This window comes from Oncorhynchus kisutch, linkage group LG13, assembly GCF_002021735.2.
Source record: "Oncorhynchus kisutch isolate 150728-3 linkage group LG13, Okis_V2, whole genome shotgun sequence".
Lineage (NCBI taxonomy): Eukaryota > Metazoa > Chordata > Actinopteri > Salmoniformes > Salmonidae > Oncorhynchus > Oncorhynchus kisutch.
The window spans coordinates 1,172,929-1,200,143 of record NC_034186.2 but is presented as its reverse complement, the minus strand read 5'-3'; the positions used below and the strand labels follow the sequence as shown (position 1 = coordinate 1,200,143).

Genomic DNA, 27,215 nt, shown 5'->3' with positions numbered 1-27,215 from the left:
GTTATGGCGTTGACGTTATGACATGATTGTTCCAATAACGTTCCCTAACGTTCCAATAACGTTCCCTAAACATTGTTCATCAATCATGTACGGATTCAATTAAAGCTAGAATCCTTAATTGAAACCTTTACAAAGCGGTCACCATGCCTGTGTTTTCATGCCTGTGCCTGTGTTTTCATGCCTGTGTTTTCATGCCTGTGTTTTCATGCCTGTGTTTTCATGCCTGTGCCTGTGTTTTCATGCCTGTGTTTTCATGCCTGTGTTTTCATGCCTGTGTTTTCATGCCTGTGCCTGTGTTTTCATGCCTGTGTTTTCATGCCTGTGTTTTCATGCCTGTGTTTTCATGCCTGTGCCTGTGTTTTCATGCCTGTGTTTTCATGGCTGCGTTTTCATGCCTGTGCCTGTGTTTCCATACCTGTGTTTTCATGCCTGTGCCTGTGTTTTCATGCCTGTGTTTTCATGCCTGTGTTTCCATGCCTGTGTTTCCATGCCTGTGCCTGTGCGGAGGGATGGGGCTGAAGAAATGTTACCACTGTCTAATTCATAACCCTATGGTTGCAAGCACTGACCGTTCATGATATCAAGATGATAGGTTTCAACATTTTTTAAAGCATGTTTTGAGGCTAAATAGTGTTTGTTTACATTTACATTGTTTACAAACATTGGAGTAAAACAAGCTCCTATTTTGGGTTCTGATGGGGTACAGCAGTTGAAATAAGATCACGAGGCATTTATAAGTTACATTATTCAAGAAACAATGTAGTTTAAAGAAATATACATATGTATATAATGAATTTATAAGTTACATTCTTCAAGAAACAATGTAGTTTAAAAAAAATATACATATGTATATAATGAATTTATAAGTCCAAAAATGGATGTAACAACTACTGATTCCAACTTTAAATTGGTTCTGAGAAAACATGACTGGAATGTTCCACACATTAATAGAGATGTCAGCTGAGACACCGACCGAGGCATAGGATCTTCATTTGCCCACTTTCTCACAGCAGGAACAGAATCGTGCAGCATCGTGAAATATGCATGACTACGTGGGTTATATAAAGTGGACATTTTGTATGGGTTGATACATTTTTCGTTAGGACCAATCAATTCTGTCATTTAAATTAAAAAAAAAGTGGAAAATTACAAGCCTTTTTAAACCATGAATACAGTACAAGTTCATTTCCTGCATAATGCAGGATGGTGCCTAACCTGGTCTGTCAGAGGACACATCATAAAAACACAGGTCATCCCTAGAGACAGGAAGAGACTAAACTCTCTTAACATTATAGGCCGAGGTCACCTTTAGACAGGTGCGTCACTTTCTGCTGAGCCATATTATTTTACCCAGGATGCACAGCAGGACAGGACAAAGGCCACAGAAGAAAGTGCTTACGCAATGACCCGGCCAGGAGGAGGAGAGGAGGGATGTCTCTCTCCTGTCTGTATCATTGTGTAAACTCTACTGTATTTCCTGTGGTCTCTCTCCTGTCTGTATCATTGTGTAAACTCTACTGTATTTCCTGTGGTCTCTCTCCTGTCTGTATCATTGTGTAAACTCTACTGTATTTCCTGTGGTCTCTCTCCTGTCTGTATCATTGTGTAAACTCTACTGTATTTCCTGTGGTCTCTCTCCTGTCTGTATCATTGTGTAAACTTTACTGTATTTCCTGACCCAATACCAGCTCAGTTAATCCCTACCATTGTGACAATGAGTCGTCATAATGCTGCATGAAATGTACATTATCATAGGGACGTTGGCACATGGGGACGTTGCTCTTTCATGCCGTCCCTAGGAGGGGTGCGTCACTTGAGTGGGTTGAGTGAGTCACTGACGTGATCTTCCCATCTGGGTGGCGCCTCCCCTTTGGTTGTGCCGTGGTGGAGATCTTTGTGGGCTATACTCGGCCTTGTCTCAGGATGGTAAGTTGGTGGTTGAAGATATCCCTCTAGTGGTGTGTGGGGGCTGTGCTTTGGCAAAGTGGGTGGGGTTTTATCCCTCCTGTTTGGCCCTGTCCGGGGGTATCATCGGATGGGGCCACAGTGTCTCCTGACCCCTCCTGTCTCAGCCTCCAGTATTTATGCTGCAGTAGTTTATGTGTCGGGGGGCTGGGGTCAGTTTGTTATATCTGGAGTACTTCTCCTGTCCTATTCGGTGTCCTGTGTGAATCTAAGTGCGCGTTCTCTAATTCTCTCTTTCTCTCTGTCTTTCTCTCTCTCGGAGGACCTGAGCCCTAGGACCATGCCTCAGGACTACCTGGAATGATGACTCCTTGCTGTCCCCAGTCCACCTGGCCGTGCTGCTACTCCAGTTTCAACTGTTCTGCCTGAGGCTATGGAACCCTGACCTGTTCACCGGACGTGCTACCTGTCCCAGACCTGCTGTTTTCAACTCTCTAGAGACAGCAGGAGTGGTAGAGATACTCTTAATGATCGGCTATGAAAAGCCAACTGACATTTACTCCTGAGGTGCTGACCTGTTGCACCCTTGACAACTACTGTGATTATTATTATTTGACCATGTTCTGTTATAATCTCCATCCGGCACAACCAGAAGAGGACTGGTCACCCCTCATAGCCTGGTTCCTCTCTAGGTTTCTTCCTAGGTTTTGGCCTTTCTAGGGAGTGGCCTTTCTAGCCACCGTGCTTCTACACCTGCATTGCTTGCTGTTTGAGGTTTTAGGCTGGGTTTCTGTACAGCACTTTTAAATATCAGCTGATGTAACAAGGGCTATATAAATAATTTTGATTTGACTGATGTCTTGAGGTTATGCTTCAATATATTCACATAATTTCCCCTCCTCATGATACCTTCTATTTTGTGAAGTGCACCAGTCCCTCCTACAGCAAAGCACCCGCACAACATGATGCTGCCACTCCCGTGCTTCACAGTTGGGATGGTGTTCTTCGGCTTGCAAGCCTCCCCCTTTTTCCTCAAAACATAACAATGGTCATTATGGCCAAACAGTTCTATTTTTGTTTCATCAGACCAGAGGACATTTCTCCAAAAAGTACGATATTTGTCCCCATGTGCAGTTGCAAACCATAGGGCGGCAGGGTAGCCTAGTGGTTAGAGCGTTGGACTAGTAACCGGAAGGTTGTGAGTTCAAACCCCCGAGCTGACAAGGTACAAAATCTGTCGTTCTGCCCCCGAACAGGCAGTTAACCCACTGTTCCCAGGCCGTCATTGACTTGCCTGGTTAAATAAAGGTAAAAAAAAAAAAACTAGTAGTAGTTTTATGGCACTTTTTGGAGCAGTGGCTTCTTCCTTGCTGAGCGGCCTTTCAGGTTATGTCAATATAGTACTCGTTTTACTGTGGATATAGATACTTTTGTACCTGTTTCCTCCAGCATCTTCATAAGGTCCTTTCCTGTTGTTCTGGGATTGATTTGCACTTTTCGCACCAAAGTACGTTCATCTCTTGGAGACAGAACGCGTCTCCTTCCTGAGCGGTATGACGTCTGTGTGGTCCCATGGTGTTTATTCTTGCGTACTATTGTTTGTACAGATCAACGTGGTGCCTTCAGGCGTTTGGAAATTGCTCCCAAGGATGAACCAGACTTGGTCTACATTTTTCTTTCTGAGGACTTGACTGATTGCTTTTGATTTTCCCATGATATCAAGCAAAGAGGCACTGAGTTTGAAGGTAGGCCTTGAAATACATCCTCAGGTACAGCTCCAATTGACTCAAATGAGGTCAATTAGCCTATCAGAAGCTTCTAAAGCCATGACATAATTTTCTGGAATTTTCCAAGCTGTTTAAAGGCACAGTCAACTTAGTGTATGTAAACTTCTGACCCACTGGAATTGTGATACAGTAAATTATAAGTGAAATAATCTGTCTGTAATCCATTTTTGGAAAAAATACTTGTAGAAGTAGATGTCTTAACCGACTTGACCAAAAATATAGTTTGTTAACAAGAATTTTGTGGTGTTGTTGAAAAACAAGTTTTAATGACTCCAACATAAGTGTATGTAAACTTCTGACTTCTACTGTATGTGTTATTTATTTACACCCCCTGCTATAATGTGGATAAAGAGTTACCTGTCTAACAGAACACAGAGGGTGTTCTTTAATGGAAGCCTCTCCAACATAATCCAGGTAGAAGCAGGAATTCCCCAGGGCAGCTGCTTTTTAAAATCTGTACTAACGACATGCCACTGGCTTTGAGTAAACAAACTCCCAGAGAGAGAGAGAGAGAGAGCGAGCGAGGTTGAGAGAGAGAGAGAGAGAGAGAGCGAGCGAGGTTGAGAGAGAGAGAGAGCGAGCGAACTCCCAGAGACAATCTACTATCAATTATATCAACTATCAATGAGACAATCTACATAAAAAGAAAGCCTTGTTAGAGGATAAATTAGGCTTTGTGGTGCTCATATTAATTTTCCTTTATCAACTTCAGACCTGTCTACTTAAACTTAAAACGTAGTTTTTGTGTTTAATATGATCACAGAAACTACTGTGTGTGGTTTTACAGAGGAGCACCAACCTGAAGAATTCCATGAAGGAGAAGCCGTAGCCATGTTGTTCAGCGATGCCTGCACACACCACATTGGCCGACGCACCAATCAACGTTCCGTTTCCTATGGACACAACAAAGAGTTAACAGTGAAATGTTCAATACATGGATATAGTAGACAAACGGGCGTATTGTTTATTCTACTGTGAACAACAATCTTGTTTTCTGTTCCTGTGGATTACTCAAATTGATGGCGCCAACTGAAGGGACATAAAGAATGATTTTATCTAACAAAACGACATGTTATAGCTGGACCCCTTTGGATGACAAATCAGAGGAAGATTTTCAAAAAGTAAGTGAATATTTAATCATTATATGTGAATTTATGAAACCTGTTGGAAAATATTTTGTGGGGCGCCGTCCTCAATCACATGGCATGTTTTCGCTGTAATAGCTAGTGTAAACCAGACAGTGCAAATTAACAAGAAGCTTTCAGCCGATATAAGACACAGATGTACATAAATGTTTAATATTCATAGTGTTTATGATTATTTATTTGAATTGCCCTCCAGTTTCACCGGAAGTGAAGCTAACCCTAAGTTAACTATTTTAAATCGTGTGGTCATACGGGTTATGTGCTCATGTCACCTCACAAGTTTTAAAATGAGATTTATAAAGTTGTGAACGTGACAGTCTCACTTCTTCTATAATCAAAAACAGACTTGACTAATGAACTGAGAACCCAGCTGGCTGTATGGATGGGGACAGTATATTCGGAGAGAGCCATGATTTCGTAAGTATGTTACTGTCCCTGATGTCTCTCTGGAAGGAGATCCTCACCCTGAGCTGGTCTACTTTATTGTCCAGAGACTGAAAGTTAGCGAGTAATATACTCGGAAGCTGGGGACGGTGTGCACACCTCCTGAGTCGGACTAAAAGTCCACTCCGAATACCTCTTCACCATCGGCGGTGTCTCGGAGCAGCCCGTGGGATAACTTAAATCGCCTTGGGGGGTACCAACAAAGGATCCAATTCAGGAAAGTCGTATTTCTGGTCGAAATGCTGGTAAGTTATCGTCGCTCTGATATCCAAAAGTTACTTCCGTATGTATGTAATAACGCAAAGAAAAATTCTGGGCTAATAATATCAGAAATAACACACAATAAAATAAAAAAATACTGCAAAGTTGCTCAGGAGCTAGAAACAGAATGACCTTTCTTTGGAGGGTCTCTTCTGCCACACATCAAAATGGCTCCTCACCTCTACCCAGTGGAACATATCAGTTATATCTCGTTTTAAAGCCTGTTTGCCTGTCTGGTCTGCAATTTCATTCCTTTCCACACCTGAATGGGCTGGGACCCAGCAGAATCTCACTACTACACGCAGTAGGTCAATCCTATTAGATTTGCCATTAGACAACGGACAGGGAATCTGAGCACTACTACAATTCTGAAAGGTTGAGTGTCCTCCACCCACTGGAGGGCAACTACTAATCGCCAACAGTTCAACTGAGTATGATGACAGTTCATCTGTTATTCTTCTACATACACAACATGACCAAAAGTATGGACACCTGCTCGTCCAACATCTCTTTCCAAAATCATGGGCATTAACATGGTTTTGGTCCCCACCTTTACTGCTAAAAAGCCTCCACTATTCTGGGAAGACTTTCCACTAGATGTTAGGACATTGTTACGGGAATTGCATCTATTCAGCCACAAGAGCATTAGTGAGGTCGGGGACTGATGTTGGGTGATTAGGCTCATAGTCAACATTTTAATTAATCTCAAAGGTGTTTGATGGGGTTGAGGTCAGGGCTCTGTGCATGCCAGTCAAGTTCTTGCACACCGATCTTGACAAACCATTTCTGTATGAATCTTGCTTTGTTCATGAGGGCATTGTCATGTTGAAACGGGAAATGGCCTTCCTCAAACTGAGTTTGAATGTTATCTAGAATGTCATTGTAGTGAAGGGAAAGGGGGATACCTAGTCAGTTGCACAACTGAATGCGTCTTCTGCGCCCGGGAAACAGTGGGTTAGCTGCCTCACTCAGGGGCAGAATGACAGATTTCTACCTTGTCAGCTCTGGGATCCGATCCAGCAAACGTTCAGTTACTGTGCTGTGGCCCGAACCATGAAAAAACAGCCACAGACCATTATTCCTCCTCCACCAAACTTTACAGCGGGCACTATGCATTCCGTTAGGTAACGTTGTCCAGGCATACGCCAAACCCAGATTTGTCTGTCGGACTGCCAGATGTTGAATTGTGATTCATCACTCCATAGAAAGCATTTCCACTGCTCCAGAGTCCAATGGCGGCGAGCTTTACACCACTCCAGCCAACGCTTGACATTGCACATGGTGATCTTAGGTATGTGTGCGGCTGCTCGGCCATGGAAACCCATTTTATGAAGTTCCAGACTAACAGTTCTTGTGCTGACGTTGCTTCCAGAGGCAGTTTGGAACTCGTAGTGAGTGTTGCAACTGAGGACAGATGGTCCCATTCTGTGAGCTTGTGTGGCCTACCACTTCGCGGCTGCACCGTTGTTGCTCCTAGACATTTCCACATCACAATAACAGCAGTTATAGTTTACCGAGGCGGCTCTAGCAGGGCAGAGATTTAGCGAACTGACTTGTTGAAAGGGTGGCATTCCATGACAGTACCACGTTGAAATTCACTGAGCTCTTCAGTAAGGCCATTCTGCTGCCAATGTTTGTCTTTGGAGATTGAATGGATGTTTGCTCTATTTTATACAACTGTCAGCAAAGCTGAATCTACTAATTCGAAGAGGTGTCCACACACACATATATATATATATACACATATATCAAGTATCTCCACATCAAATTCAGGAATGTAAACACCTACTCCACTATCTGGATCCCAGATTGGCTTTGATTGGGCAAAGATGAGTGGTTCCGTCTGTCTGTCGGTCGGTCAGTCCATCTATATGTCTGTCGGTCCGACTGTCTGTCTGTAACTCACCTCCCAGACAGGCTCCCATGGCCAGTGCAAAGATAAGGGGTTTGATAGGCAGGTTGACGTCTGCATCTTGACTCAGGTTGATGAGGACAGGGATCTGGAGAAAAACAAACAGGGAAGTCAGGAAGTATAGAAGCAACCAATCATACAGCAGTTGGTTGGTCACATGATCTGGAGAAAGACACAAAGGGAGGTCAGGAAGCATAGAAACAACCAATCATGCAGGACTGGTCATGGAATTTGTATTTGAATGTGTTTAAACCTTGTTGTTGTGTTTCTTGGCAGATACCCACAGAAAGTTGTGCAGCCCAGAGGCATGGCAGATCCTTGTTGCTTATGGTTGAAATGCTTGGTGACACGGCAAATGGAGTTTGTGCTGTGAGTTTGAGCTGTATTTGAATACAGAAATGAAGATGGACACCTGCCTGCTGGGCTGCTTTAGCCTGGTCTTTTTACCTAACATTTCCCTCCTTGCCAATCCTGTCATTTGCCAAAGAATTACCTTTTTTTTTCCATCTTCAAAATATGAAAAGAATATTATTAATGAGCTGGAGGAGATCAGAGTAGTTGATCCTGATCTGAAAACCCTCATTGCTATCCTCCAATCACAAAGGTTATGCAAATATTGATGGTAAGTGGTTAACATGGCAGAGGGCTCTAAATATTGGACATCATTTTTTGGGGGGTGTTTTTTGTTACATTTTGTACATTATTGTTGAGGGTGGGTGACTGCTCTAGGCGTTAATCACTGACAGCCCTTCGGAAAGTATTTAGACCCCTTGACTTTTTCAAAATATTGTGACGTTACAGCCTTATTCTGAAATGTATTCAATCGTTTTTTCCCTCAGTACTATGGAGGAGCAGTACTATGGAGGAGCAGTACTATGGAGGAGCAGTACTATGGAGGAGCAGTACTATGGAGGAGCAGTACTATGGAGGAGCAGTACTATGGAGGAGCAGCACTATGGAGGAGCAGTACTATGGAGGAGCAGTACTATGGAGGAGCAGTACTATGGAGGAGCAGTACTATGGAGGAGCAGTACTATGGAGGAGCAGTACTATGGAGGAGCAGCTTCTATGGAGGAGCAGCTTCTATGGAGGAGCAGCACTATGGAGGAGCAGCACTATGGAGGAGCAGTACTACGGAGGAGCAGCTTCTATGGAGGAGCAGCTTCTATGGAGGAGCAGTACTATGGAGGAGCAGCACTATGGAGGAGCAGTACTACGGAGGAGCAGCTTCTATGGAGGAGCAGCACTATGGAGGAGCAGCACTATGGAGGAGCAGCACCATGGAGGAGCAGCACTACGGAGGAGCAGCTTCTATGGAGGAGCAGTACCATGGAGGAGCAGCTTCTATGGAGGAGCAGCACTATGGAGGAGCAGCACTATGGAGGAGCAGCACCATGGAGGAGCAGCACTACGGAGGAGCAGCTTCTATGGAGGAGCAGTACTACGGAGGAGCAGCTTCTATGGAGGAGCAGCTTCTATGGAGGAGCAGCACTATGGAGGAGCAGCACTATGGAGGAGCAGCACCATGGAGGAGCAGCACTACGGAGGAGCAGCTTCTATGGAGGAGCAGTACCATGGAGGAGCAGTACCATGGAGGAGCAGTACTATGGAGGAGCAGCACTACGGAGGAGCAGTACTACGGAGGAGCAGCACTACGGAGGAGCAGTACTACGGAGGAGCAGTACTACGGAGGAGCAGTACCATGGAGGAGCAGCACTACGGAGGAGCAGTACTACGGAGGAGCAGCACTACGGAGGAGCAGTACTACGGAGGAGCAGTACCATGGAGGAGCAGCACTACGGAGGAGCAGCACTACGGAGGAGCAGCTTCTATGGAGGAGCAGTACCATGGAGGAGCAGCACTACGGAGGAGCAGCACTACGGAGGAGCAGCTTCTATGGAGGAGCAGTACCATGGAGGAGCAGTACCATGGAGGAGCAGTACTATGGAGGAGCAGCACTACGGAGGAGCAGCACTACGGAGGAGCAGCTTCTATGGAGGAGCAGTACTATGGAGGAGCAGCACTACGGAGGAGCAGCTTCTATGGAGGAGCAGTACCATGGAGGAGCAGTACTATGGAGGAGCAGTACCATGGAGGAGCAGCACTACGGAGGAGCAGCTTCTATGGAGGAGCAGTACCATGGAGGAGCAGTACTATGGAGGAGCAGTACTATGGAGGAGCAGCACTACGGAGGAGCAGCTTCTATGGAGGAGCAGTACCATGAAGGAGCAGCACTATGGAGGAGCAGTACTATGGAGGAGCAGTACTATGGAGGAGCAGTACTATGGAGGAGCAGTACTATGGAGGAGCAGCACTACGGAGGAGCAGCTTCTATGGAGGAGCAGTACCATGGAGGAGCAGTACTATGGAGGAGCAGTACTATGGAGGAGCAGCACTACGGAGGAGCAGCTTCTATGGAGGAGCAGTACCATGGAGGAGCAGTACTATGGAGGAGCAGTACTATGGAGGAGCAGTACTATGGAGGAGCAGTACTATGGAGGAGCAGGTACTATGGAGGAGCAGTACTATGGAGGAGCAGGTTCTATGGAGGAGCAGGTTCTATGGAGGAGCAGGTACTATGGAGGAGCAGGTCTATGGAGGACCAGGTCCTATGGAGGAGCAGGTTCTATGGAGGAGCAGGTTCTATGGAGGAGCAGGTTCTATGGAGGACCAGGTTCTATGGAGGCGCAGTACTATGGAGGAGCAGTACTATGGAGGAGCAGTACTATGGAGGAGCAGTACTATGGAGGAGCAGTACTATGGAGGAGCAGTACTATGGAGGACCAGGTTCTATGGAGGACCAGGTTCTATGGAGGACCAGGTTCTATGGAGGAGCAGGTTCTATGGAGGAGCAGGTCTATGGAGGAGCAGTCCTATGGAGGACCAGGTTCTATGGAGGAGCAGGTCTATGGAGGAGCATTACTATGGAACTGACCATCGGAGAATTAGATGAGGCGCAGTCTCTGGTCTAAAGTAGTGCACTATTTTAGAGAATGGGGTGCCATAGGGCTCTGGTCTAAGGTAGTGCACTATGTAGGAAATGGGGTGCCATAGGGCTCTGGTCTAAAGTAGTGCACTATGTAGGGAATGGGGTGCCATAGGGCTCTGGTCTAAAGTAGTGCACTATGTAGGGAATGGGGTGCCATAGGGCTCTGGTCTAAAGTAGTGCACTATGTAGGGAATGGGGTGCCATAGGGCTCTGGTCTACTCTTTAGGTTTTTATTTATTTATTTATTTCCCCTTTATTTAACCAGGTAGGCCAGTTGAGAACACCTTTATTTAACCAGGTAGGCTAGTTGAGAACACCTTTATTTAACCAGGTAGGCCAGTTGAGAACAAGTTCTCATTTACAACTGCAACCTGGCCAAGATAAAGCAAAGCAGTGTGACACAGACAACAACACAGAGTTACACATGGAGTAAACATACATACAGTCAATAACACAATAGATATACTATTTACAGTGTGTGCAAATGTGGTAGGATAAGGGAGGTAAGGCAAAGAATAGGTCATAGTGGCGAAGTAATTACAATTTAGCAGATTAACACTGGAGTGATAGATGTGCAGAAGATTAATGTGCAAGTAGAGATACTGGGGTGCAAAAGAGCAAAAAAGTTAATAATAACAATATGGGGATGCGGTAGTTGGATGGGCTGTTTACAGATGGGCTGTGTACAGCTGCAGCTGAGCTGCTCAGATAGCTGATGCTTACAGTTAGTGAGGGAGATATAAGTCTCCAACTTCAGCGATTTTTGCAATTCATTCTAGTCATTGGCAGCAGAGAACTGGAAGGAAAGGCAGCCAAAGTAGGTGATTGCTTTGGGGGTGACCAGTGAGATATACCTGCTGGAGCGCATGCTACGGATGGGTGTTGCTATGGTGACCAGTGAGCTGAGATAATGCTGAGCTTTACTTAGCAAGGAGTTATAGATGACCCGGAGTCAGTGGGTCTGGCGACGAATATGTAGCGAGGGCCAGTCAACGAGAACATACAGGTCACAGTGGTGGGTGGTATATGGGGCTTTAGTGACAAAACGGATGGCACTGTGATAGACTGCATCCAGATTGCTGAGTAGAGTGTTAGAGGCTATTTTGTTAATTACTTCGACGAAGTCAAGGATCGGTAGGATAGTCAGTTTTACAAGGGTATGTTTGGCAGCATGAGTGGAGGAGGCTTTGTTGCGAAATAGGAAGCCGATTCTAGATTTAATTTTGGGTTGGAGATGCTTAATGTGAGTTTGGAAGGAGAGTTTACAGTCTAAGACACCTATGTATTTGCAGTTGTCAGAACCGTCCAGAGTAGTGATGCTAGACGGGCGGGCGGGTGCGGTCAGCGATCGGTTGAAGAGCATGCATTTAGTTTTACTAGCTTTTAAGAGCAATTGGAGGCCACGGAAGGAATGTTGTATGGCATTGAAGCTCGTTTGGAGGTTTGTTAACACAGTATCCAAAGAAGGGCCAGAAGTTTACAGGTGTCGTCTGTGTAGAGGTGGATCCAAAAAAAGGTGTTAAATATAAATATTATATGATTATTATTATATAAAAACTTTGTTTCTTATTATTTACTTCCTTGTTGACATTTATGAACATGTTCAATGCATTTCTATGGGCTTTAGTAGCAAAGGCTAAAATATTTTATTACACATTTTGTTATATTAAATATCAATTTTCTATATGATCCATAGTATGACCATCTTAAAACAATTCCATTGTCAGCTTATATGTCGTTTCACGAGCCAATGGTAACTAGAGCGCAATGACTGGACGTCTACAGGAACGCTAGTTAGCTCATTTCGCTAACCAAGTTAGCAATTTCCTTCAAACTGAACGTAGAGAAAGGGCATCAGGACTAGTGGAAGAAAAACAACGCTGATCATTTTAAAGATCCACCACCATATTGGGTATTTCTGCATAATGATGATGAATCAGACAATGAGGAAATCCCTGAATGAACCAGATAATGAGGAAAGCCCTGAATGAATCAGACAATGAGGAAAGCCCTGAATGAACCAGACATTGAGGAAAGCCCTGAATGAACCAGACATTGAGGAAAGCCCTGAATGAACCAGACATTGAGGAAAGCCCTGAATGAACCAGACATTGAGGAAAGCCTTGAATGAATCAGACATTGAGGAAAGCCCTGAATGAATCAGACAATGAGGAAAGCCCTGAATGAACCAGACAATGAGGAAAGCACTGAATGAACCAGACATTGAGGAAAGCCCTGAATGAACCAGACATTGTAGAGTTTTTGGATGACAGTGACGGAGCAAGAAACAGAGGTCAACGGTGTCACAGAAGAAGTTTAAATCAGTGAAATGCCCGGAGGAAATAGAGTATGAGAAGGAGATGGAGACAATTCTGACCAATTGATTACAAATGTGGAGGTCGTCAAAAAGAGAACACAGAAGTCTGTTGTTTTAAACATCGGATTACATCTTCAAAAACCAATCGTGACGTGAAGCATTAATCCATGTTCGAGTCTAGCTACCTTTTTCTAATGTCAGAAAGGTGTTTTCATTGCAAGTTAAAGTGTATTCATACTACATCATTTCATGCATGGTGGCTAGCTATTACAATAATTTATATTGCTACTGTATGGGTTGGGATTATGGTTTGGCTAACTTGCTACAAGTCTAACCAAAAGACTCCACATCGCCTGATGATAACATGAACCATCAAGTTGTTGTTTCTGGGGTTGATTACAGCCATCTATTGTATTTAATGAACATGTCTAGACAATAGAGACCCATCCACTTTAACTAGATGTGGCTGAGAGGTGTTTATAGCCTCTCTTTGACATGACCCATCAATTTAGACAAGTGTGTCTGGGTACGCCTCATCTAATAATGATAAAATATTTGCATCTTGAAATTGTCTTTAATAAGCATCAGTAGAACACACCTGACTCTCCTCCACCAGTCATACAAGGAGAATGTTCTAATGCCTCCCATCAGAAAGACCTGTAGAACACACCTGACTCTCCTCATACAAGGAGAATGGTCTAATGCCTACCATCAAAAAGAGAGCTGACCCAAGCAAGCACAGGTTACACCTGAAGCATGAGGACTTGTAGCGAGTGGTGAACTTCAGTGGTGAACTTCATCAACAACTACGCAGAGGATAATGCCATAGTGTTACCAGGACGCCACCCACAAACACTTTGGTGGAAAGCTGCTGCCATCTCATGTGTCATCTCTAAAATAAATCGGTGACAACACTTGATATTTAAAGCATAAACATGGTTTGATTATTGACCTCCAACATGATTGGCACTACTGTTATTGATCTTACATCCATTACAAAGTGTATTTTTATTTAGTCCTAATATTTGGTTGTTTACTACACTGCTCACTCTGTTTAGCACATGGCCTCACATGTACATTTTTAAAGAGATGGGTGGGGCTAATGCTTAAGAGGGTGTGAACGATGCCTGAATGGGTGGGGCTAAGACTTAAGAGGGTTTGAACGATGCTGAAGGAGTGGGGCTAATGCTTAAGAGGGTGTGAACGATGCCTGAATGGGTGGGGCTAATGCTTAAGAGGGTGTGAACGATGCTGAATGGGTGGGGCTAAGACTTAAGAGGGTGTGAACGATGCTGAATGGGTGGGGCTAAGACTTAAGAGGGTTTGAACGATGCTGAATGAGTGGGGCTAAGGCTTAAGAGGGTGTGAACGATGCCTGAATGGGTGGGGCTAAAGCTTAAGAGGGTGTGAACGATGCCTGAATGGGTGGGGCTAAAGCTTAAGAGGGTGTGAACGATGCCTGAATGGGTGGGGCTAAAGCTTAAGAGGGTGTGAACGATGCCTGAATGGGTGGGGCTAAGGCTTAAGAGGGTGTGAACGATGCTGAATGGGTGGGGCTAAGACTTAAGAGGGTGTGAACGATGCCTGAATGGGTGGGGCTAAGGCTTAAGAGGGTGTGAACGATGATGAATGGGTGGGGCTAAGACTTAAGAGGGCGTGAACGTTGCTGAATGGGTGGGGCTAAGGCTTAAGAGGGTGTGAACGATGCCTGAATGGGTGGGGCTAAGACTTAAGAGGGTGTGAACGATGCTGAATGGGTGGGGCTAAGGCTTAAGAGGGTGTGAACGATGCCTGAATGGGTGGGGCTAAGACTTAAGAGGGTGTGAACGATGCTGAATGGGTGGGGCTAAGGCTTAAGAGGGTGTGAACGATGCCTGAATGGGTGGGGCTAAGGCTTAAGAGGGTGTGAACGATGCTGAATGGGTGGGGCTAAGGCTTAAGAGGGTGTGAACGATGCCTGAATGGGTGGGGCTAAGGCTTAAGAGGGTGTGAACGATGCTGAATGGGTGGGGCTAAGGCTTAAGAGGGTGTGAACGATGCTGAATGGGTGGGGCTAAGGCTTAAGAGGGTGTGAACGATGCTGAATGGGTGGGGCTAAGGCTTAAGAGGGTGTGAACGATGCCTGAATGGGTGGGGCTAAGGCTTAAGAGGGTGTGAACGATGCTGAATGGGTGGGGCTAAGGCTTAAGAGGGTGTGAACGATGCTGAATGGGTGGGGCTAAGGCTTAAGAGGGTGTGAACGATGCTCAACATTTCTCAACTTTCAAAGCCGCATTACTTTCCTATTGTTCCTCCAACTGCGATGTATGACAGACCATGTTGAACCTCTGTCTGTACTTCTATCCAATGTCTAAAACATCATTTCTAATGTTGGAACATAAGGCCGAAAAGAGATGGGGGTTAGATATGCATTGTTCTTTAAAAGGCCGCACGTTGCCAAATACCTCATGTCATATAGCACCGGCTCCAATCCAAGTGCCAACACCATTAAGCAAACTCCAGGCGGTCTTTGGCCACACCCACCAGCTTTGTAAATGTTCCTGTGTGCAAATGTGTTTGTTGTGTGTGTGTGTGCATGTGTGTGTGCGTGTGCGTGTGCGTGTGCGTGTGCGTGTGCGTGTGCGTGTGCGTGTGCGTGTGCGTGTGTGTGTGTGTGTGTGTGTGTGTGTGTGTGGCTGCATGTGACAGAGTATGGAAGCGTGTCATGCACTCTGTTCACTGTGTGCCTCCCCTCCCTGTGGCAGACAGTGTGGCAGACAGTGAGGCAGACAGTGTGGCAGACAGTGTGGCAGACAGTGAGGCAGACAGTGAGGCAGACAGTGAGGCAGACAGTGTGGCAGACAGTGAGGCAGACAGTGTGGCAGACAGTGAGGCAGACAGTGTGGCAGACAGTGTGGCAGACAGTGTGGCAGACAGTGAGGCAGACAGTGAGGCAGACAGTGAGGCAGACAGTGAGGCAGACAATGAGGCAGACAGTGTGGCAGACAGTGTGGCAGACAGTGTGGCAGACAGTGTGCATTCTCTTACCATGGTGGCGGTGAAGGGGATGTTGTCGATGAGGGAGGAAGCCAGAGCTGAGACCCACATGACCAGGATGATGGCCATGGCCAAACGCTGCTCTTCTGGCACGGCCTGGTGAGGAGATAACGAGAGACAGACACCTCGGACTCAGTCACTGGGTTGACAAGCCAAACATACACACCTGCGTAACACACATATATATGTATATATATCTGACCTGTGTATATATATATATGAATATATATCTGACCTGTGTATATATATATCTATATCTGACCTGTGTATATATATATCTGACCTGTGTGTATATATATATATATATATATCTGACCTGTATATATATATATATCTGACCTGTGTGTATATATATCTGACCTGTGTGTATATATATCTGACCTGTGTATATATATATCTGACCTGTGTATATATATATATATATATATCTGACCTGTATATATATATATATCTGACCTGTGTGTATATATATCTGACCTGTGTATATATATATATATATATATCTGACCTGTATATATATATATATATCTGACCTGTGTGTATATATATATATATATATCTGACCTGTATATATATATATATCTGACCTGTGTGTGTATATATATCTGACCTGTGTGTATATATATCTATATCTGACCTGTGTATATATATATATCTGACCTGTATATATATATATCTGACCTGTGTGTGTATATATATATCTGACCTGTGTGTATATATATCTGACCTGTGTGTGTATATATATATATATATCTGACCTGTGTGTGTATATATATATCTGACCTGTGTGTATATATATCTGACCTGTGTGTGTATATATATATATATATCTGACCTGTGTGTGTATATATATATATCTGACCTGTGTGTATATATATCTATATCTGACCTGTGTATATATATATATCTGACCTGTATATATATATATATCTGACCTGTGTGTATATATATCTATATCTGACCTGTGTGTATATATATCTATATCTGACCTGTGTGTGTATATATATATCTGACCTGTATATATATATATATATCTGACCTGTGTGTGTATATATATATCTGACCTGTGTGTATATATATCTGACCTGTGTGTGTATATATATATATATCTGACCCGAAACATATTAACCTGTAAAAGAAAAGGGTTCATATTGAAACAAAAATGATGAATTCTTTGAATTGGTCTAGCATTGTCTTGCATTAGGAGGAACCCAGGGCCAACCGCACCAGCATATGGTCTCACAAGGGGTCTGAGGATCTCATCTCGGTACCTAATGGCAGTCAGGCTACCTCTGGCGAGAAAATGGAGGGCTGTGCGGCCCCCCAAACTCTGTCACGTCTGTCACATGTGCTCAGTGTGAACCTGCTTTCATTTGTGAAGAGCACAGGGCGCCAGTGGCGAATTTGCCAATCTTGGTGTTCTCTGGCAAATGCCAAACGTCCTGCACAGTGTTGGGCTGTAAGCACAACCCCCACCTGTGGACGTCGGGCCCTCATACCACCCTCATGGAGTCTGTTTCTGACCGTTTGAGCAGACACATGCACATTTGTGGCATACTGGAGGTCATTTTGCAGGGCTCTGGCAGTGCTCCTTCTGCTCCTCCTAGCACAAAGGCGGAGGTAGCGGTCCTGCTGCTGGGTTGTTGCCCTCCTACGGCCTCCTCCACGTCTCCTGATGTACTGGCCTGTCTCCCGGTAGCACCTCCATGCTCTGGACACTACGCTGACAGACACAGCAAACCTTCTTGCCACAGCTCGCATTGATGTGCCATCCTGGATGAGCTGCACTACCTGAGCCACTTGTGTGGGTTGTAGACTCCGTCTCATGCTACCACTAGAGTGAAAGCACCGCCAGCATTCAAAAGTGACCAAAACATCAGGAAGCATAGGAACTGAGAAGTGGTCTGTGGTCACCACCTGCAGAACCACTCCTTTATTGGGGGTGTCTTGCTAATTGCCTATAATTTCCACCTGTTGTCTATTCCATTTGCACAACAGCATGTGAAATTTATTGTCAATCAGTGTTGCTTCCTAAGTGGACAGTTTGATTTCACAGAAGTGTGATTGACTTGGAGTTACATTGTGTTGTTTATATATATATATATATATATGACCTGTGAATATATATATCTGACCTGTGTTTATATATATCTGACCTGTGTTTATATATATCTGACCTGTGTTTATATATATCTGACCTGTGTTTATATATATCTGACCTGTGTTTATATATATCTGACCTGTGTTTATATATATCTGACCTGTGTTTATATATATCTGACCTGTGTTTATATATATCTGACCTGTGTTTATATATATCTGACCTGTGTTTATATATATCTGACCTGTATATATATATATCTGACCGGTGTTTAAATACATCTGACCTGTATATATATATATATCAATCAATCACGGACTACAGGAAGAAATCCAGCCCAGTCACGGACCAGGATGTCTTGCTCCCAAGCAGACTAAATAACTTTTTTGCCCGCTTTGAGGACAATACAGTGCCACTGACACGGCCTGCAACGAAAACATGCGGTCTCTCCTTCACTGCAGCCGAGGTGAGTAAGACATTTAAACGTGTTAACCCTCGCAAGGCTGCAGGCCCAGACGGCATCCCCAGCCGCGCCCTCAGAGCATGCGCAGACCAGCTGGCCGGTGTGTTTACGGACATATTCAACCAATCCCTATACCAGTCTGCTGTTCCCACATGCTTCAAGAGGGCCACCATTGTTCCTGTTCCCAAGAAAGCTAAGGTAACTGAGCTAAACGACTACCGCCCCGTAGCACTCACATCCGTCATCATGAAGTGCTTTGAGAGACTAGTCAAGGACCATATCACCTCCACCCTACCTGACACCCTTGACCCACTCCAATTTGCTTACCGCCCAAATAGGTCCACAGACGATGCAATCTCAACCACACTGCACACTGCCCTAACCCATCTGGACAAGAGGAATACCTATGTGAGAATGCTGTTCATCGACTACAGCTCGGCATTCAACACCATAGTACCCTCCAAGCTCGTCATCAAGCTCGAGACCCTGGGTCTCGACCCCGCCCTGTGCAACTGGGTACTGGACTTCCTGACGGGCCGCCCCCAGGTGGTGAGGGTAGGCAACAACATCTCCTCCCCGCTGATCCTCAACACTGGGGCCCCACAAGGGTGCGTTCTGAGCCCTCTCCTGTACTCTCTGTTCACCCACGACTGCGTGGCCACGCACGCCTCCAACTCAATCATCAAGTTTGCGGACGACACAACAGTGGTAGGCTTGATTACCAACAACGACGAGACAGCCTACAGGGAGGAGGTGAGGGCCCTCGGAGTGTGGTGTCAGGAAAATAACCTCACACTCAACGTCAACAAAACTAAGGAGATGATTGTGGACTTCAGGAAACAGCAGAGGGAACACCCCCCTATCCACATCGATGGAACAGTAGTGGAGAGGGTAGCAAGTTTTAAGTTCCTCGGCGTACACATCACAGACAAACTGAATTGGTCCACTCACACAGACAGCATCGTGAAGAAGGCGCAGCAGCGCCTCTTCAACCTCAGGAGGCTGAAGAAATTAGGCTTGTCACCAAAAGCACTCACAAACTTCTACAGATGCACAATCGAGAGCATCCTGGCGGGCTGTATCACCGCCTGGTACGGCAACTGCTCCGCCCTCAACCGTAAGGCTCTCCAGAGGGTAGTGAGGTCTGCACAACGCATCACCGGGGGCAAACTACCTGCCCTCCAGGACACCTACACCACCCGATGTTACAGGAAGGCCATAAAGATCATCAAGGACATCAACCACCCGAGCCACTGCCTGTTCACCCCGCTATCATCCAGAAGGCGAGGTCAGTACAGGTGCATCAAAGCTGGGACCGAGAGACTGAAAAACAGCTTCTATCTCAAGGCCATCAGACTGTTAAACAGCCACCACTAACATTGAGTGGCTGCTGCCAACACCACTGACAATGACACTGACTCAACTCCAGCCACTTTAATAATGGGAATTGATGGGAAATGATGTAAATATATCACTAGCCACTTTAAACAATGCTACCTTATATAATGTTACTTACCCTACATTATTCATCTCATATGCATACGTATATACTGCACTCTATATCATCGACTGCATCCTTATGTAATTCATGTATCACTAGCCACTTTAACTATGCCACTTTGTTTACATACTCATCTCATATGTATATACTGTACTCGATATCATCTACTGTATCTTGCCTATGCTGCTCTGTACCATCACTCATTCATATATCCTTATGTACATATTCTTTATCCCCTTACACTGTGTATAAGACAGTAGTTTTGGAATTGTTAGTTAGATTACTTGTTGGTTATTACTGCATTGTCGGAACTAGAAGCACAAGCATTTCGCTACACTCGCATTAACATCTGCTAACCATGTGTATGTGACAAATAAAATTTGATTTGATTTGATATATATATATATATATTTGACCTGTGTGTATATTTATAAATATCTGACCTATAGAAAATGTGTGGGGAGAACTGAAAAAGTGTGTGCGAGCAAAGAGGCCTACAAACCTGACTCAGTTACACCAGCTCTGCCAGGAAGAATGGGTCAAAATTCACCCAACTTATTGTGGGAAGCTTGTGGAAGGCTACCCGAAACATTTGACCCAAGTTAAACAATTTAAAGGCAATGCTACCAAATACTAATTGAGTGTATGTAAACTTCTGACCCACTGGGAATGTGATGAGAAATAAAATCTGAAATAAATCATTCTCTCTACTATTATTCTGACATTTCACATTCTTAAAAAAAGGTGTGATCCTAACTGACCTAAGGCATGGAATTGTTCTAGGATTAAATGTCAGAAATTGTGAACAACTGAGTTTAAACAGCTGTAGACATGTCTTTAATGGGCAGAAAGCTTAAATTCTTGTTATTCTAACAGCAGTGTTTAGAGTAGCTAATACAAAGGGAAAAAAGACCATGCTATTGTATGAGAAGAGTGCACAACAACAACAAAAATGCATCATGGGAACTGGTTTGATACATTCACCTCTGAAGGTAAATAATGTACCTACATTCAGTAATCTGGCTCTGATTGGTCATCCTGAGGGTTCCAGAGATAACTCTGATTCTTCCTTTCCTCCTTTAGAGACAGTTTCATCAGAGCGCTTGATGGCTTTTTTTGCGACTGCACTTGAAGAAACTTTCAAAGTTCTTGACATTTTCCGGATTGACTGACCTTCATGTCTTAAAGTAATGACGGACTTTCGTTTCTCTTTGCTTATTTGAGCTGTTCTTGCCATAATATGGATTTGTTTTTTGTACCAAATGGGGCTGTCTTCTTTTTACCACCCCTACCTTGTCACAACACAACTGATTGTCTCAAATGCATTAAGAAGGAAAGAAATTACACAAATGAACTTTTAACAAGACACACCTGTTAAATGAAATGCATTCCAGGTGACATGAAGAAGGAAACAGCAATGGGGTCTACCCTAAACAGCGGTAGTGTGACAGTGAGGGGTGGGGCAGTGGCAGGACACAACGGCAGGGTACGGCTGGTTACATTACACAAGCTCCACAAATTACCTTTACCAAGGCACACCCTGGAATGCTTTGCAGGTGACTCGCTTATGACGCTGGTTGAGAGAATGCCAAGAGTGTACAAAGCTGTCATCAAGGCAACGGGTGGCTACTTTGAAGAATCTAAAGTCTAAAATATATTTTGATTTGTTTAACACTTATTTTGGTTACTACATGATTCCATATGTGTTATTTCATAGTGTTGATGTCTTCACTATTATTCTACAATGTAGAAAATAGTCAAAATAAAGAACACTTGAATGAGTAAGAGCCCAAACTTTTGACTGGTACTGTATATAAACACAGTCCACAGCATGAAACACAGAACACATTGAGAACCAACAGTCTATCAGCCTCTATCCGTTCAATGTGACAGGAGTGTGATGATGGTACATTCGTTAAAACAAAGTTCAACTTACTTTTATGAGCAGGGCCGTCTGCACACCAATATAGTCGATAAGCTGTAGCTGGGCCAAAGCCTATAGGGAGGGACAGAAGAGAATGTGTTTAGGTTTGACCATGAGAAGTAGGCTCCTGAGCTGAAATATGAAACAGTCTCAACTATATCCCCTCTTCTTGGTTTTCCTATATTCGTCTAGACCAGGGATATCCAAATATTACCCTATGTGGGAATCACCCACCTGGTGTCCCAGGTCTAAATCAGGCCTGATTAGAGGGGAATCACCCACCTGGTGTCCCAGGTCTAAATCAGGCCCTGATTAGAGGGGAATCACCCACCTGGTGTCCCAGGTCTAAATCAGGCCCTGATTAGAGGGGAATCACCCACCTGGTGTCCCAGGTCTAAATCAGTCCCGGATTAGAGGGGAATCACCCACCTGGTGTCCCAGGTCTAAACCAGTCCCTGATTAGAGGGGAATCACCCACCTGGTGTCCCAGGTCTAAATCAGGCCCTGATTAGAGGGGAATCACCCACCTGGTGTCCCAGGTCTAAATCAGTCCCTGATTAGAGGGGAATCACCCACCTGGTGTCCCAGGTCTAAATCAGGCCCTGATTAGAGGGGAATCACCCCCCTGGTGTCCCAGGTCTAAATCAGTCCCTGATTAGAGGGGAATCACCCACCTGGTGTCCCAGGTCTAAATCAGTCCCTGATTAGAGGGGAATCACCCACCTGGTGTCCCAGGTCTAAATCAGGCCCTGATTAGAGGGGAATCACCCACCTGGTGTCCCAGGTCTAAATCAGTCCCGGATTAGAGGGGAATCACCCACCTGGTGTCCCAGGTCTAAACCAGTCCCTGATTAGAGGGGAATCACCCACCTGGTGTCCCAGGTCTAAATCAGTCCCTGATTAGAGGGGAATCACCCACCTGGTGTCCCAGGGTCCTCTCCTCCCTCTCTCCTCTTCTCCCCCTCTTCTCCCCCTCTTCTCCCCCTCTTCTCCCCCTGTCCTCTCCTCTCCTCCCCCTCTCCTCTCCTCTCCTTTCCTCCCTCTCTCCTCTTCTCCCCTTGTCCTCTCCTCTCCTCCCCCTCTCCTCTCCTCCCTCTCCTCCCCCTCTCCTCTCCTCTCCCTCTCCTCTCCTCCCCCTCTCCTCTCCTCCCCCTCTCCTCTCCTCCCCCTCTCCTCTCCTCCCTCTCTCCTCTTCTCCCCCTCTCCTCTCCTCCCTCTCTCCTCTTCTCCCCCTCTCCTCTCCTCTCCTCCCTCTCTCCTCTTCTCCCCCTGTCCTCTCCTCTCCTCCCCCTCTCCTCTCCTCCCCCTCTCCTCACCCTCCCCCTCTTCTCCCCTTATACTCTCCTCCTCATCCCCCTGTCCTCTCCTCCCCTCTCCCTCCCCCCTCCTCCCCCCTCTCCTCTCCTCCCCCTCTCCTCTCCCTCTCCTCTCCTCCCCCTCTCCCTCCCCCTCCCCGTCTCCTCTCCTCCTCCTCTCCTCTCCCTGTATGGCTTTTAGATAGAATTAGAATTAATTCACACATTCTTTATATCCTTACTAAAAATAGCTCAAAGTTCTCTGTGAACATCCCACCACCCAGTGCCATGGTTATGTGTGTGTCTGTGTGAACCAGACCTTCATGAGAACAAACAGAGCAGCGAAGAACAGCAGTGTGGCCCACTCCACTCTGTGCAGAATGATCTCAAAGTCCTGGATGTCAGCCAGCACCAGCAGCCACAGGGCCCCGAAGATAGCTATCCAACCTGGGAGACAGAGAGGAGAGAGAGGACCCTGTGAGAACCACACTACAGAGCCCTGAGGATATCTATCCAACCTGGGGGACAGAGAGGAGAGAGAGGACCCTGTTAGAACCACACTACAGAGCCCTGAGGATATCTATCCATCCTGGGGGACAGAGAGGAGAGAGAGGACCCTGTTAGAACCACACTACAGAGCCCTGAGGATATCTATCCAACCTGGGGGACAGAGAGGAGAGAGAGGACCCTGTTAGAACCAGACAACAGAGGCCCGAGGATAGCTATCCAACCTGGGGGACAGAGAGGAGAGAGAGGACCCTGTTAGAACCATACTACTACAGCCAGCCCCACAGAGCCCCGAGGATATCTATCCAACCTGGGGGACAGAGAGGAGAGAGAGGACCCTGTTAGAACCACACTACTACAGCCAGCCCCACAGAGCCCCGAAGATATCTATCCAACCTGGGGGACAGAGAGGAGAGAGAGGACCCTGTTAGAACCACACCACTACAGCCAGCCCCACAGATCCCCAAGGATAGCTATCCAACCTGGGGGACAGAGAGGAGAGAGAGGACCCTGTGAGAACCACACTACAGAGCCCTGAGGATATCTATCCATCCTGGGGGACAGAGAGGAGAGAGAGGACCCTGTTAGAACCACACTACAGAGCCCTGAGGATATCTATCCATCTTGGGGGACAGAGAGGAGAGAGGACCCTGTTAGAACCACACTACAGAGCCCTGAGGATATCTATCCATCCTGGGGGACAGAGAGAAGAGAGTGGACCCTGTGAGAACCACACTACTACAGCCAGCCCCCACAGAGCCCCGAGGATATCTATCCAACCTGGTGGACAGAGAGGAGAGAGAGGACCCTGTTAGAACCACACTACAGAGCCCTGAGGATATCTATCCAACCTGGGGGACAGAGAGGAGAGAGAGGACCCTGTGAGAACCACACTACAGAGCCCTGAGGATATCTATCCATCCTGGGGGACAGAGAGGAGAGAGAGGACCCTGTTAGAACCACACTACAGAGCCCTGAGGATATCTATCCATCCTGGGGGACAGAGAGGAGAGAGAGGACCCTGTTAGAACCATACTACAGAGCCCTGAGGATATCTATCCATCCTGGGGGACAGAGAGGAGAGAGAGGACCCTGTTAGAACCATACTACTACAGCCAGCCCCACAGAGCCCCGAGGATATCTATCTAACCTGGGGGACAGAGAGGAGAGAGAGGACCCTGTGAGAACCACACTACAGAGCCCTGAAGATATCTATCCAACCTGGGGGACAGAGAGGAGAGAGAGGACCCTGTTAGAACCACACTACTACAGACAGCCCCACAGAGCCCCGAGGATATCTATCTAACCTGGGGGACAGAGAGGAGAGAGAGGACCCTGTTAGAACCACACTACTACAGCCAGCCCCACAGAGCCCCGAAGATATCTATCCAACCTGGGGGACAGAGAGGATAGAGAGGACCCTGTTAGAACCACACTACAGAGCCCTGAAGATATCTATCCATCCTGGGGACAGAGAGGAGAGAGAGGACCCTGTTAGAACCACACTACTACAGCCAGCCCCACAGAGCCCCGAGGATATCTATCCAACCTGGGGGACAGAGAGGAGAGAGAGGACCCTGTTAGAACCACACTACAGAAACAGTTCCATCTTGCCTCAGTTTATTAATTCCCAAATGACACACTATGAGCCCTGGTCAGAAGTAGTCCAGTTTACATCCCAAATGACATACTATGAGCCCTGGTCAGAAGTAGTCCAGTCTGTGTCCCAAATGACACACTATGAGCCCTGGTCAGAAGTAGTCCAGTTTACATCCCAAATGACACACTATGAGCCCTGGTCAGAAGTAGTCCAGTTTGTGTCCCAAATGACACACTATGAGCCCTGGTCAGAAGTAGTCCAGTTTGTGTCCCAAATGACACACTATGAGCCCTGGTCAGAAGTAGTCCAGTTTGTGTCCCAAATGACACACTATGAGCCCTGGTCAGAAGTAGTCCAGTGTATGTCCCAAATGACACACTATGAGCCCTGGTCAGAAGTAGTCCAGTTTGTGTCCCAAATGACACACTATGAGCCCTGGTCAGAAGTAGTCCAGTTTGTGTCCCAAATGACACACCATGAGCCCTGGTCAGAAGTAGTCCAGTTTACATCCCAAATGACACACCATGAGCCCTGGTCAGAAGTAGTCCAGTTTGTGTCCCAAATGACATACTATGAGCCCTGGTCAGAAGTAGTCCAGTTTGTGTCCCAAATGACATACTATGAGCCCTGGTCAGAAGTACTGGACTATATAAGGATCTGCCATTCGGGGGACACACCCTTTATAATATTATATTATTATATTATATTATTGGCCCAGATGATTGAATCTGTCGTAATCTAACAAAACATTACACCTGTCTGTTAAACTTTATGTGTTCCAGTGTGCCATAGGCAGACAACACTGACTGGCTTTGAGAAACAGAATGATGTTTATCCCTTCCCCCTAGGATTTCAAATGTCAAAATAGATGTTTGTACTATAGAAACGGTACATAAACTGTGACAGACTAACTGCACGATCCAGGAGTTTACTATCTATTAACATCCCCAGGTCTCTGGCTGTTCCTCCCTTGCAGGTCAGGGTGATAAATAGGGGAATCTGGGCAGCCATTTTAAAAGCTGACACGAAGAGAGACTTCTCTGAGGAGAATCAAACAAGGTGACTCACCACATAGATAAACTATGTGTGTGTGTGTGTGTTGGCGTGTGTGTGTGTGTGTGTGTGTGTGTGTGTTGGCGTGTGTGTGTTGGCGTGTGTGTGTTGGCGTGTGTGTGTGTGTGTGTGTGTGTGTGTGTGTGTGTGTGTGTGTGTGTGTGTGTGTGTGTGTGTGTGTGTGGTGTGTGTGTGTGGTGTGGGGTGGTGTGTGTGTGTGGTGTGTGTGTGTGGTGTGTGTGTGGTGTGTGTGTTGGCGTGTGTGTGTTGGCGTGTGTGTGTTGGCGTGTGTGTGTTGGCGTGTGTGTGTGTGTGTGTGGTGTGTGCGTGCGTGCATGTTGGTGTGTGGTGTGTGTGTGTGTGTGTGTGTGTGTGTGTGTGTGTGTGTGTGTGTGTGTGTGTGCATGTTGGTGTGTGTGTGTGTGTGTGTGCGTGCGTGCATGTGCATGCATTTGTGTGAGAGAGACAGCCAGAGGTATTGATGCCCATCAAAGCTCTGTCTTATTGTCCAATAATCTGATTGAGTTGAGTGTATCCAGGTAGCGGCTGATGGATAATGTTTCTGGTCAGGCTTGGTGGGTTCATTACCAAGCATCCCACTCTAACACACATCACAAACAACAGCATTAAGGTAATCCTCCAAATTAAACCTAGTCTTTGGGAGAAAAGGGAGGTAGAAAGAGAGAGAGAAAAGAGAGAGAGAGGACGGCGTAAGAGGGAAGAGGAGACAGAGGGACGAGAACAGAAGGGGAAGACCAGCAGGGAGAGACAGAGGGAGGAACAGAGGGAGAGACAGAAGGAGAGAGAGAGAGAGGAGAGAAAGGACGAGAGAGACAGAGACAGGAGAGAGAGAAGAAGACAGAGACAGAGAGAGGTGAGAAGACAGAGAGAGAGAGAGGAGAGGAGAGAGAGAGACAGGAGGGAGAGACACGAGAAGAGACTAGAACGAGAGAGAGAGAGACAGAGACACAGAGA

The 27,215-nt window shown here is 45.9% G+C and overlaps 1 protein-coding gene across 1 annotated transcript in view; it reads right to left on the bottom strand.

Moving 5' to 3' along the window:
• oca2 (oculocutaneous albinism II) overlaps window positions 1-27,215 on the bottom strand; it is a 106,231-nt gene that overhangs the window by 16,005 nt on the left and 63,011 nt on the right. The window contains exons 4-8 of the mRNA XM_031838020.1: window positions 23,400-23,527; window positions 21,798-21,857; window positions 15,788-15,892; window positions 7,449-7,542; window positions 4,492-4,585 (exon numbers count right to left, since the gene is read on the bottom strand). Of these exons, the coding sequence (XP_031693880.1) occupies window positions 4,492-4,585; window positions 7,449-7,542; window positions 15,788-15,892; window positions 21,798-21,857; window positions 23,400-23,527 (481 nt within the window). The remainder of the gene's footprint in view (window positions 1-4,491; window positions 4,586-7,448; window positions 7,543-15,787; window positions 15,893-21,797; window positions 21,858-23,399; window positions 23,528-27,215) is intronic.